The sequence below is a fragment of the Mustela nivalis genome (genome assembly GCF_964662115.1).
Source record: "Mustela nivalis genome assembly, chromosome: 18".
In the NCBI taxonomy this organism is placed as follows: domain Eukaryota; kingdom Metazoa; phylum Chordata; class Mammalia; order Carnivora; family Mustelidae; genus Mustela; species Mustela nivalis.
In genome coordinates, this window is record NC_139037.1 from 10,094,952 (window position 1) to 10,108,195 (window position 13,244).

General features: G+C 38.6%; 1 protein-coding gene across 2 annotated transcripts in view; it reads right to left on the bottom strand.

The window, feature by feature from the left end:
* Positions 1 to 977: 977 nt before the first annotated feature.
* The window catches only part of LOC309852261 (metalloproteinase inhibitor 1-like), a 33,190-nt gene continuing 20,923 nt past the window's right edge, over positions 978 to 13,244 (bottom strand). The window contains exons 1-6 of one of the 2 annotated variants that reach the window (XM_082708542.1): positions 2,807 to 2,849; positions 2,481 to 2,603; positions 2,255 to 2,328; positions 1,992 to 2,106; positions 1,645 to 1,766; positions 978 to 1,356 (exon numbers count right to left, since the gene is read on the bottom strand). In XM_082708542.1, the coding sequence (XP_082564668.1) occupies positions 1,120 to 1,356; positions 1,645 to 1,766; positions 1,992 to 2,106; positions 2,255 to 2,328; positions 2,481 to 2,595 (663 nt within the window). In that variant the 5' untranslated portion in view covers positions 2,596 to 2,603; positions 2,807 to 2,849 and the 3' untranslated portion in view covers positions 978 to 1,119. Of the gene's footprint in view, positions 1,357 to 1,644; positions 1,767 to 1,991; positions 2,107 to 2,254; positions 2,329 to 2,480; positions 2,604 to 2,806; positions 2,850 to 13,244 lie in introns of those variants that run through there. The other variant, XM_082708543.1, reaches the window with a different exon arrangement.

Here is a 13,244-nt window from a genome sequence, read left to right on the forward strand (position 1 = left end):
GAATACTTTGTACCATTTTGGGTTTTTGTTTGTTTGTTTGTTTGTTTGTTTGTTTTTGGTAAATCCAAAATGGTTCCAAAGTTTAAAACAATTAAGTAAAATAAAATAAAATTACATAATTAAATTAAAAAATAAAACAGAGAAGACACTCTTTCTGGGAGGACTCTGAGTAACTTATAATTAATAAATTATGTTCAAAGGAAAACTTCAACCAATTCCCCCATTCATTGTTCAGACCTATTTTTTTTTAAAGACTTTATTTCTTTGAAAGAGAGAGAGAGAGCATGAGCTAGGGGACAGGCAGAGGGAGGGAGAGGGACAAGTAGACACCCCAGTAAGCAGGAAGCCAACTCGGGGTCTGATCCCAGGACCCCAGAATCAAGACCTGAGTAGAACACAGATGCTTAACCAACTGAGCCATCTAGGCTCCCCTGATCAGACCTAATTTTTACCATAAAGCTGTAAATCCTCTATATTATCAATGTATGTCTGCATCTTCTATTTTTAGAGTGTTTATGGTACTTTGTTTTATTTAGGGGAAGATGTTTTAAAGTAGTGGAATTTATCAATTTTCCTTCATATTTTGTACCTTTTATGATTTGAAGTCCTAAAAATATTCCCCTTTCTGTTCTTATAAAAGTTTCAAAGTTTTCCATTTTATTTTCAGAACTTTAATATGACAAGGAATGATTTTTATGTTTGCAAGAGAGTCCTGATTCTGAGGGAACAAGGAACATCCTTTCTCCTGTGATTCTTGGCTCTGCAAATCATCTGGGGGAAGGTTAAGGATACATCAGTGGAGTCTGGATCTAGCCCTTTGTTTGGGCCCCAGGCTCTTGCTTTGATAGGATGAGGAAATGTCAGAAACTGGAGAATGAGAAAGATGTGGGTCTGGCATGAAGTTTCTGAAGGAGTAAGAAAGAGAACGTGATTGAAGAACTGAGAAGATAAAGGGTATTCGTCACTAGGGTGGGGTTTGTAAACTTGAGCTTTATTTTTGTTAATTTTATTGATGCATACGCTACTTACAGAAAGTAAACAAAACTGAAGTGTACAATTCGAAGGAGGTGTAGAAAAGGAACTCCATTCTGTTAACATCAGCCAGGTGAGGAAGCAATACTAAAACCCTACTATGTCATTTTGAGTGAGTAGAGAATCCTCTGGAGTTGGGGTTTGGTATTGATAGCTCTTCTGGATAGGGGTCCATTCGCAATTGCCAGTCATGGAGGGGACACACATGGAGTACTGGGAATGGTTTCCTTCCCATATTTTGTAGTCACAGTCCTTCTGTGTCCACACACACTCTCTGAAGTCAGGCTGAGGACAGTCACGCTTGCAGATGAGACAGGGCTGAATCTAAGGGTGCAGGGAGAGAGCAGACTGCCCACCTCTTGTCTCTACCCCCCATCCTGGGCAGAGAGGGACAACAAGGCTCTGGGCACAAGGAGAATCTAAAGGAAACAGGGATGGGGGCGAGGACAGGAAGGCAACGGTGGGAAGAGGCTGGGCCAGGGCATGGAAGGAAGATGAAGGAGCAGGAATCATCCAGAAAGGGAGACTGCAAGGGATAAAGATCTGAGAACAGGGAAAGGGACAATGGCAGTGCCTGGGCTGCAGAGAAAGATCACTTAGGTGGCTACTCACTTCACATTCGCATCCTGCTCTGTACGCTGCCTCGAAACCTAGCTTTTGCTCTCTGGTGAGCCGGTACCAGAAATAGACCAGATGGCATCTTGTGAAGAACACTGTCCCTGCCCTCAGAAAGCCTGCAGTGATGGGCGAGCATGGCCTGAGTTAGCACAGCAGGTATGGACGTCCTCTGTGAAATTAGCCCAGAGGGTCTAAAACCCAAGTCAGCCATGAATGAGGGTCCAGCATTTCCCCATGGAGAAGGGGCCCGTGGTCTTTGGTGGCGCTAGCTGCAGAAGTCGGGAGGTTCCTTCGGGGGGAGGTAGCAAGGCTGAGGGCTGTATGTGGACAGGGACGCTCACCTGCAATAAGTAACAATGACTGCTGGCGGGTTCTCAAACCATAACCACAGTCCACCCAATTGATGGGTGTGTAGATCTCATGGATTCTTGGGGTGCCCCGGGGAGCCTTGAGTACCTGTGATGGAAGAGTAAGAGTAGCCACAGACTTAGGCTTTCATAGAAGCTGCAAGGCTCCAGAGACCACCCAACTCAGCAAGAGAAGATTGGGCAGTCTTGCTTATTTTGATGGAAGGAGGTAAGAAGAAAGGAGGTACAGAGTTTACCTTAATGACATTCACTCTGAAACCTCGTTTTGTCCTGGTGTTCTTTCCTGGTCCTAGTATATCAGCTACTATGACTGGGAGGAGGAAGAAATGGGTCAGAGGCCCACGGGTTCACTGATTTGGGTTTCTCCATCCAAAGTCTCATGGAGACATTGCTCAGATCACCAGAGCTCCCGGAGGGTGAGACCTCCTTGACGGAGACTTCTCTGGTGTCTCCCAGACTCACCAACGTCTGATGTGCAGTAATATGTCTGGGGGTGCTGAATTTTACAATTACAAGCACTGCAAGGTGTTGACAGGGCCAGGAGCAAAAGAAAGGCCAGTAGGAATGAAGGATCCATGGTGGGTCCTAGGGGACATAGGGCATGAATTGCAGCATGAACTTCTTCTAATCCACCCCCACCCCACCCACCTCTAGACAGAAACTCAGATGCTCATGGATGGCTGTCTGCATCCCTTCATGGTGAAGGACCAGAGAAAGTTTGGGTCTAGTTCCCATGATCCTGTGGACCAGATGCATGAAGTCTCTGCCCTGCATCTGAAATGCCTTACCTCTGGCAGTCCGAGCCAAGGGGTACCGCAGCTTCTGCAGCACACCTAGCGCCAGGAAGGATAAATAGTCATCTGTCCGCACTGCCTTTTCACCCTGCGGCATACCCACCAGGGAGGTACAATTTGATTACTGGGTGTACTAGTTAGTTAGAATCAGTTTTCTCTCAACTGCATTTCCTTTCATCCCCAGGCATACCCACCAGGCTGGTACAGATTACTGGGCACACCTGTCACTTGGAATCTCTACCTGGGTGGTTATACAAAGATCCACCAAAATGACCCAGTCCTGCAGCAGTATTTTGGGCTGAGCTGTGTCCCCCTAAAATTCACATATTGAAGTCCTAACCCCAGCCCCCATTAATGTGATTGTATTTGCAGATAGGGTCCTTGAAGAGGAACTAAAGGTCATTTGGGTGGACCCTACTTGGATATGACGGGTACCTTCCTAAAAACAGGAGATTAGGACACAGTCACACACAGAAGGCAAGAAAAGCAGAAGGTGGCCATCTATAAATTAAGGAGATAACTCTTAGAATAAAACAACCCTGATGACACCCTGATCTTGGAATTCTATGCTCCAGAACTGGGAAGAAATAAGTTTCTGTTGTCCAAGTTACTCCATCTGGGATACTCTGTTATGGCAGCCCTAGAAAACCAACAGACTCCTTTGTTTTATTATTCAAAAATATATCTGGGGTCTCTATACAACTTAAATTTGCATTAGGATTTTGAGAAAACAAAATAACCTGCAACACCAAATCTACCAAACAAAATTCATTCAGTCATTCAACTTCTATTCCTTTCCCACAGCTGTATTCTCTGCTTCCCCGCCAAACCCCATGCCTCCAATTACTATGCTGTGGCTTATCCTCCTGTTGCTCTTTTAACTGAAATACGCTGAGCACTGAACAGACCCCAGCACATCCACTGTGGCCCACTACATACAGCTTTTGTCATCTTGCCATTTTTATTTTAGGGCATACCTGATGATGACAGTACAAAATTTCAAGTATATTCTAAAGCTACAGTAACAAAATATGGTCTTAGCATGAGAATACTTATACAGATACTAGAAGAAATATCTAGAAACAAACTCACACTTAAGAGGGTGAGTTGATTTCCAACAAAGAGGCCAGGGTAATACAGTAGAGAAAATGTGCCTTTTCAAGGAATTATGCCAAAACAATTGATGTTATATGGAAAATAATTAACTTTTATTCTTTCCCCAGGCCACATACAAACATTACCTTGAAATGGATCATAGACCTAAGTGTAAAAGTTTCTGCCTACAACTTCTAGAGTAAAACAAAACATTTTTGCAAACTTGGCGTAGACAAAGAATTCCCATACTAGAACAACAGCGACAACAACAACAAAAACCCATGAAGGGTTTAAAAAATAACTTACTTAATTAAAACAAAATATTTGTTATTCAGAAGATACTGTAAGGAAAAAAAAACAAACCAGACTAAGAAAAAATAGTGAATATTTTATGCAATAAAGTTGAAAAATGAAACAACTTGACATATAGCAGCGTGGTTCCATTTGCCTGGAGATGATACTCCCATGAAGGGCCACACAACGCATGAAAAGATGGAGTGTCTGGTGGAGCTCTGATTTCCTATATCCCTGGGTAGGAAAATGCGTGTGTGTGTGTGTGTGTGTGTGTGTGTGTGTGTGTGTCTGTGTATGTGTGTGAGAGAGAGAGAGAGACCCCAACCGTAGCCAAAATAATGCCCCTACAAAGATAACCACATCCCGATCCTTGCAACCCAGAAATGTCACACTAAATGGCAAAGGAGAATTAATGGTACAAATGGCATTAAGTTTGTTAATCAGCTCACTTAAAAATAAAGAGATTATCCTGGCTTATCAGAGTGGAGCCCATGTAATCACAAAGATCCTTTAAATGTGGGGAAAAAAAGGCTTTTTAGAAGAGTCAGTGTCAGACATTGTGATATGAGGAAGACTTGACTTGCCATTGCTGGCTTGGAAGCTGGAAAGGCACCGTGAGATCAAACCTGGGGGCATCCTCTAGCATTGGGAAAAGTAAAAAATGAAAAAGAAAAAAATTGTTCTCTAGAAAAATATTAAAATATATAGAATAGGGGCGCGTGGGTGGCTCAGTGGGTTAAAGCCTCTGCCTTCAGCTCGGGTCATGATCTTAGGGTCCTGGGATCGAGCCCCACATCGGGTTCTCTGCTCGGTGAGGAGACTGCTTCCTCCTCCTCTCTCTCTCTTTGCCTGCCTCTCTGCTTACTTGTGATCTCTCTCTGTCAAATAAATAAAATATTTTTTAAAAATCTAGAATATATTCAATTATGTATCAACATTTCTGTAATGTGGTACCAATGAAGGAATGGACAGATAGGCAAACTGAATAGAAAAAAATATATATAGTCTCAGATGCATGTGCAAATTTAGCATGCGATAAAGGTGGTATTTCAGTTAAGTATGGAAAAAGATATCTTTGTAACGGAGGTATTGCGTTAATTGAATATCCATCAGGACAAAAATAAAATTGTGTTCATGCATCATAGTGATACTAAGAGAAAGCCCAAATGGGCTAGAGGTCTAAATATAAAAAGCAAAATGATGGAAAGAATTGTGAAATCTAATGCCTGTTAGTAGTGGAAGCCTTTGCTAACTGTGACTCGAATTCCAGATGCAGTTAATCAAAATGTTGTTAAACCAATTATGTGTTTTTTAACTTAAGAGGAGTAAAATGTTACATGAGAAAAATAATTGCAATTATACATGAAGAGTTAATATGCTTAATACACAGTTTCTAAAAGTAGAGAAACAGTCAATAACCCCATAGGAAAAATAGGACAATATAGACAAAACACAGAAAAAAATTGCAAATGGCCCTTACTGCAGTCCTGTTTCTAGAAATCACTTATAAAGATACACTTTTATGTCTGTATTATACAAAGCAACCTACACATTTAATACAATCCCTATTAAGATACCAACAGCATTTTTCACTAAAGTAAAACAAACCATCGTAACAATTTTAGGGAGCCATAAATGACCCCAAAGAGCCAAAGCAATCTTGAAAAAGAAAAGCAAAGTTGGGGGCATCACAATTCTGGATATCAGGTCATTTTACAAAGCTTTAGTAATCAAAACAGTATGGTACTGGTACAAAAAGAGACACATAGATCAACGGAACAGAATAAAAAAATCCAGAAATAAACCCAGTTAAAGTCATTTAATCTTCTACAAAGCAAGAAAAAAAAATCCAGTGGGGAAAAGTCTCTTCACAAATGCTGTTGGGAAAATTGGACAGCAGCATGCAAAAGAATGAAACTAGGCTACATTTTTACACCAAACACAAAAATAAATTCAAAATGGATTAACAGCCTGAGTGTGAGACCATAAAAATCCTAGAAGCAAGCACAGGCCGAAATTTTTTCAAATGTTTTCTTTTTTTTTAAAGCCACATTGGCTATTTCCACTGAACAGAGAGCCCACTACATATACAGTTTAGATACTTCTTGATGGTATCTATAAAAATGCCTGTGAGGCTTTTGACTGGAACTGATTTGGATCTAGAGATGTTTTTAAAGAAAACTGATACCAATATTGAGCCTTTCAAACCATAAGCATTTTATCTCTACTTATTATACCATTTTAAATTTCTCTCTACAATGTTTTGTAGTCTTGAGTGTGGTGCATATTTTGTTAAATTTCTTATTTTTCTATTATTGTAGTGGGTATTGGTTTTTAATTTCAATCTGTATTGTTCCTGTCATATACAAACCAGTACAAGTGAATTTTGTACATTGTTCTGTCCCTGCAACCTAGCTAAATTCACTTATTGGTTAAAGAAGCTTTTCTTTAGATTTCTTTAAGAAATATTCATACAAAGTTATGTCATCCATGAGTAAAGACTGTTTTCCTTATTCCTTTCTGTTTTTTTAAATTTATTTTATTTTTTATTTATTTCTTTTCAGCATAACAGAATTCATTTTTTATGTTCCTTTCTAATCACTGTGACCTCTATTACTTTGAATTGTCTTATACAATGACTAAAACTTTTGTTACACTGAAGAATAGTAGGGATAAGAATAGAAATCTCCATCCTGTTTTTGATCTTGTGAAATCATTCAGTCTTTCACCATTAAGTATGATGTTAGTTGAAAAGTGTTATTAGGGACGCCTGGGTGGCTCAGTTGGTTGGATGACTGCCTTCAGTTCAGGTCATGATCCCAGAATCCCGGGATCGAGTCCCACATCAGGCGCACAGCTCCATGGGGAGTCTGCTTCTCCTTCTGACTTTCTCCTCACTCATGCTCTTTCTCACTGTCTCTTTCTCAAATAAATAAATTAAAAAAAAAGATTTTATAAAAAGAAAAGTGTTATTATACCTTCTTTAATAGGTTAACAAATGTTCTCTTCTATTGGTATGCTGCTAAGAGGTATTAGCAAGAAGAACTGTTGAATTTTCCTGGATTTTTTTTTTCTGCATCTACTTATATAATTAGATTCTCTTTAACCATTTATTTGGTTAATGAAGTAAACCACATCACCTGGTTTTCATAAAGTTGAATCAACTTTAAGGCACATTGCTGGATTTGGTTTGCTAATATTTTCTGATGAAATTTGTGTATATGTTCCTGAGAAATACTGATGTTAAAGAGCGTGTGTATGTGTGTGTGTGTGTGTGTGTGTGTGTGTGAGTGTTGCCTTTGATTTTAGTGGTATAATTTTTCACTGACAAAACGATTTATGAAAAGACTTATTTCTCTCCTCTTTCTTAAAGATTTTATAAATGAATGTGTTATTTTTGCCTTAAAAGTTTGTTAGGTTAACCAGGCAATCAAAGTTTATTTGGACTGGAAGAAAAATTCAGTGAACAATGTCAATTCCTTTATTCCTAATTTTTTGGTATTAAAACTTCTATTTTTTCTTTTTTAAAAGATTTTATATAATTATTTGAGAGAGAGAGAGCATGAACATGAGCCGGGGGAGGGGCAGAGGGACAAGCAGATTCTTCCAGATTTAGCAGGAAGCCCTATGTGGGGCTCAATACCAGGACCCTGAGATCATGACCTGAGCTGAAGGCAAACACTTAAACCAAGCCACCCAGGCACACTTATCTGTTCTTGTGTATATTTTGGAAATTTTTATCTTTCAGGAAATTTGTCTAATTCATCCAAACTTTCAAATTTATGAGCATAAATTTCTTTATAATATTCCATAATTTCATTTTTATATATGTAAGATGTAGTGATGTCCTTTTTTCATTCCAGATAACAGTAATTTGCACATTTTCTCCTTTTACCTTGATAATGTATCCACTGAGTTGTTAATCTACTGACTTTTCAAAAGACAACTTTCTGGTTTAATCATTATTCTCAATTTTTCTACTGATTCCCATTCATTTTCTGAAAGAGGGGAAGAAAAGACCCTATTTCTGATCTTTCCAACTTATCCTAGAAATAGTGCTCCTTCTTGCTGGGTCAGTCTGTGTATTAGATCTGGCAGATTTGGACATAGAGAAGGTCTTTCAGAGAAAAAAAGAGAGAGGAGTAGCATTAACAGACATTTGCTGTGCACTCACAATGTTAGCTACCCAGTGATATGAACATTAATAAAGGAAGGCTGACTTTGTTTCTTCAACTTTATAGCATCTTTCAGTTCTCATTATGGCAATGTGAAATTGCCCAGTGGTTTTGTTCTTTTGTTTTTTAAGATTTATTTATTTGAGAGAGAAAGAGAGGGAGAGAGAATTCACTCAAGCAAGGGGGAGTGGCAGAGGGAGAGGTAGAGAAGCAGACTCCTTGCTGAGTGTGGACCCCTGAGATCAGGACCTGAGTCAAACTGGGAATCAGATGCTTAACCGACTGAGATACTCAGGCACCTGGAGATTGCCCCATATTTTAAGTATTACTCTAGACTCACCTCATAATCGGTCTTTGATCACCTCATAGGCATAGCAAGTATTATCTAACCAAAGTCTATCATTGCTTGTTCCCATTTACCAGTATCTTGGATCAAAAACGAACAGGAACATAGGCTGGGCAGGAGAACTTGTCACTGTAGCATCTAATGTTTCACCCTCCAGTCTGGTTATCTAGAACTAGTTTTAGTTTTGCCATGAAATTGCTTTATGATAAGGAGCTCTTTGATTCAGTTCTTTTCTAAAAAATTAAGAATGATGTGCTACAAGTTTTTTGCTCCTACAGTGGAAATATCTGTTTCATAGCTATTAGATATATAACAATATATATACAGCAAAATTAAACCTCTTTTAACAGTCAGTAAAGCTGGTTTTGGACAGCGAAGCTCAACCTTGAGTTGGGAAACTCAGAACTTGACTATTTTGCAATATTTCACCTAGATGAGAACAATTAGTCTCAAGGAAAGGCAAAAGTACTAATTAATACATTAAAAGGTGGAGAGTTTAAGATGTTTAAAATGAATGACAAAGTTTGGTAGAATGATTGAAGGAAAACTATGAGGGAGGGATGAAAGATGCTTTGAATTAATTTTTAATTTTATATTTGCTTCATTGACTATAATAGTGTCCATACGTCATTCCTTGATTCAGGTGTTACTTATGGAGTGCCTAATACATGCCAGTCACTTAGGAAACAGAGGATAAAGACATCCTTTGACTTTAAGAACTCCAATTTACTAGAAGGTAACTTGGTTGCCTTCTAGTAGGTTGGTGGTAGGTGGCAGGTGGTAGATGTCCCAGTGCATTTGTCACATAGAAAAGATAGCTTGTATGATCTTGGGGGTAGGACAGAGCATGGGAGGAATTTATTCTAAGCCTGAAATTCAGGGAAACATGCAAAAAATAGTAAGAGAACAGGGGTTTTAATAGTTAATCACTACATTTGCTGAAATGGAAGATAAAATTGACCTTGCTGGTGATAAGGAACTTGTCTTCTGATTGTTATTTTATGTATCTATAAGATAAAAACAGCAAGTAAAAAAAAATTCAAGGTCTTGTTTCTTTATAAAAGATTTTTTTTAAACGATGAAGAACATAAAAAGGAAATCAAAGACATGGAAGGTGAAAGGTTTTGTAGGTCAAGATAACAGGGACACATGACCATGACAACCAAGAACAAGTTTAAATAATTATTAATCATAATTAACATCCAAAACTTAGAAATAAAGGAAAAGATGACAACATATCCTTTTTAAAGTAACACTAGGTCATCATTAAAAGAGCTCATCCAAGGATTGTTTAATTATCTCAGAGAATGCATTCTGTGTTGACTTTGTTCTTTATTATTTGATGGGAGCATTGATACTATGATTTTATATGTTCAGCTATAGATTTCTGTCTAATCAGAAATCTAAACTCCAAAGGTTTTAGGTTATGGTCCCAAAAAGCAGTAACCAGTTTTTCATCTATTAGCAAATTCATTTCAGCATTCCTTGAATGATTCTTTAAATTTCTGTTCCTTGAATTCTGCTTTAATCCAGGCATATCATTTGATCGATTCCTTCATTTAGTAACAAAATGAATTAAACTATTGGCACATCCTTAACATATGTTTATATAAGTTCTGCTTTCAACTTTTTAAAAATTATCCCTCAACAAAAGTCATTACTACAAAAGTCCAGCAGGAATATACTGATACTGTTAGACATTTTTTAATAACAGACAACTCAGAGTCCCTGTTAGAGCAAACTGAAAGCCTGATTTGCTACTGGCTTACAAACTGAATAAAAAAATCTAAAGTTCCCAGTGGGTTCTACCCCAAAGGTAAGGACCTAGAGGTAAAATGATCCACCATCACATCAATGTCAAATCTTGTTGTTAAGTGAAAAATCCATTATTTTGTTCTAGCACTATTTTTATATTTTTACACAGATAAATTTGAAGGGATCATTAATATATCTCAGAGCAGAAAGGTAAAAAATGATACAGGACTTTCATTTCCCACTTTATACAACTGTATCATTTAAATATTTGAAAATGAGCATCTATCAGCTTTAATAAAATAATTAAAACAATAAAAATATCACACATTGGAAAATGACAATTTCATATTATTTATATTAACTATTCCTACTGTAATCCTTTGCAATCATCATGGATAAATTGGAATGGAATATTCTGATTAAATGTTTTCTTCCTGGGGAACCTGGGTGGCTCAGTGGGTTAAAGCCTCTACCTTCGGTTCAGGTCATGAACCCAGGATTCTGGGATCAAGCCTCGCATTGGGCTCTCTGCTCAGCAGGGAGCCTGCTTCCTCCTCTCTCTGCCTGCCCCTCTGCCTACTTGTGTCCTCTCTGTGTGTCAAATAAATAAAAAATATCTTTAAAAATTTTATAAAAATGTTTTCTTCCATTGGTTGAATATTTAAAGCCCTATAATAATACCACTACTGGAAGTACCCCAACCTCCCCCCATGCTCTCCCAAGAAGCGCAATTCATAGAACCAACATTGTATATCACATACAAGAGATAGGTGATACATATTATCTCATTTAAACCTCAGCACTCCTTTAGAATGGATGTAACTATCCTATTTTAGAGAGAAGCTAAACAGAAGCTTAGAAAGGTTTAACCATTTAATCAAGATGAATTGGAATTTGCATCTCCAGACTTCATAGCACCCAGTTCCAAGCCTCATCTACCATTCCACACCAGCTCTGCTCTACTCTAGTGCTCATATTAAAATGCGAAAACATGAGTAATTCTCAGAACTGCCAGACTAGAATGCAAGACCACATCCATCTTATTATTCCTTTGGATAAACCCAATCTCGTCACCCAAAATTCAGAGGATGTAAATTGCACTAGGGTGATGGGTGGGTGCCTCTACTTTCATAGGTCCCTGGATCCCAGATCTGTTTCCCTGTGGAAGTAATGAAGCCAGTCAGCATCATCACTCGTCAAAGAATTAGAAAACAAGAAGGAGCACAAAATCATTTCCAAGTCACCTGCTGCCAGTTAAATAAGATTTGAATGGATTTTCTAATGTTTCAAAGTACTTCCTTGCAGACGGCTAAGAAATTCATAAAACCAGCCATGAGAGTTATATTGCCTATAAGAGTAAACAGTTATGATAGAGGAGTAAATGCCTACACCCAGAGTGCCTTTTAAGAGGAGACTGATAAGAGTTTATATATCTCAGACAGAGGGAAAGGACCCCTTTGATCATTTTCATGCAAATCCCCAACAGCTGACAGAAAGCTGCTTTAGGTTGTGCCATATTTTTCTTTTTAAAATGCATATGGAACAACTAGCTTGGAAGTAACACTTTCCTTTTGAAGATTTTTTTTTTCTTAAATTGGAAACAATTATGGGAGTTAGACTCTTCCTTTTTTTAAACAGAAATTTTCTTTGTAACTTTTTTCTCTGAAAGAGATTCCTTTAAAGGTATAGGCAACAAAACAATGCAATTAGCTTCTGGATTTGTTTATCAGAACGGTTCAGGGTTCCCTCTCCTTTTTCTACATCTTGTATGTAATCAGAAAAAGAGGCACACAACATCAGCACAGCTGCCTTCATTTCCTATTCCTTGGATTTCAATAGACACACCAAATGGTCTCCCGACTCAGCTGAAGGAGGTAGAAAGCTGCAGTTAGGGACTCTTTTGTTTGTTTGTTTGTTTGTTTAATTTTCTCTGACCTCTTTCTCTGAACAAAATCTCTTCCTGGTACTCTCTACTTCTCTTGTCATTGTGATGGGTCTTGGGTTTTCAGGTGAGGTGGGGTCCCTTATTAATTGCGTCACTCTGATGCTCCAATGATTTGAAAACAGTGATATAATGTACACAATACAGTAGTACTGTCAAATTAGGCAGGGATGTCCAAACACCTGCCTCAAGCTCCTCTCCCAGCCTAGAAGGCCCTACTCCCTTTCTTCCACCTACAACTTCAAGGTACAGTGTTAGTGCTAGCTCTCGCACTGACAACCTATCATTCTCACTGGCAGACATCACAGAACTTCCTGGAACTTTTGATAAACATGATCATCAGGCCCACAGACACTGGGACTGAACTGTAGTTATTTTTGGATAACTAGCTTTCATTTATTTCTTCATTAATTGAGCAATCTTTGGGGCCTTCTGAGGGACAGATGGAAGATGAAGGGCACATAGTCAATGCCCTCAAGGACCTGCCAGGTTCCTGGTGATGGAAGACACCAACGTTGAGACAGCAGTCAACAACCTCTGAGGCTCAGTTGGGTAATTCTCAAATCCAAATTGTTCCAAACTGAATTTTGTCTCCTTTCTCCCATTTCTTCTTCTAGTTGATGGCAATAGCAGTCAGTCACAAAGTGACTCAGGTCTGTCTCCATGGGGGTCACACTTTCCTCTAGCTTTTCCCTCACACCAGGCCCAAACTTTAACAACCAAGCCAGCACCCCCAGAACCCCATGAGAACTTCTGGGCCTTCACTCACACTGTCCCTTCTGCCTGAATATTTATTCTCCTTCAGTCTGGTAAAATTGGAAGGAG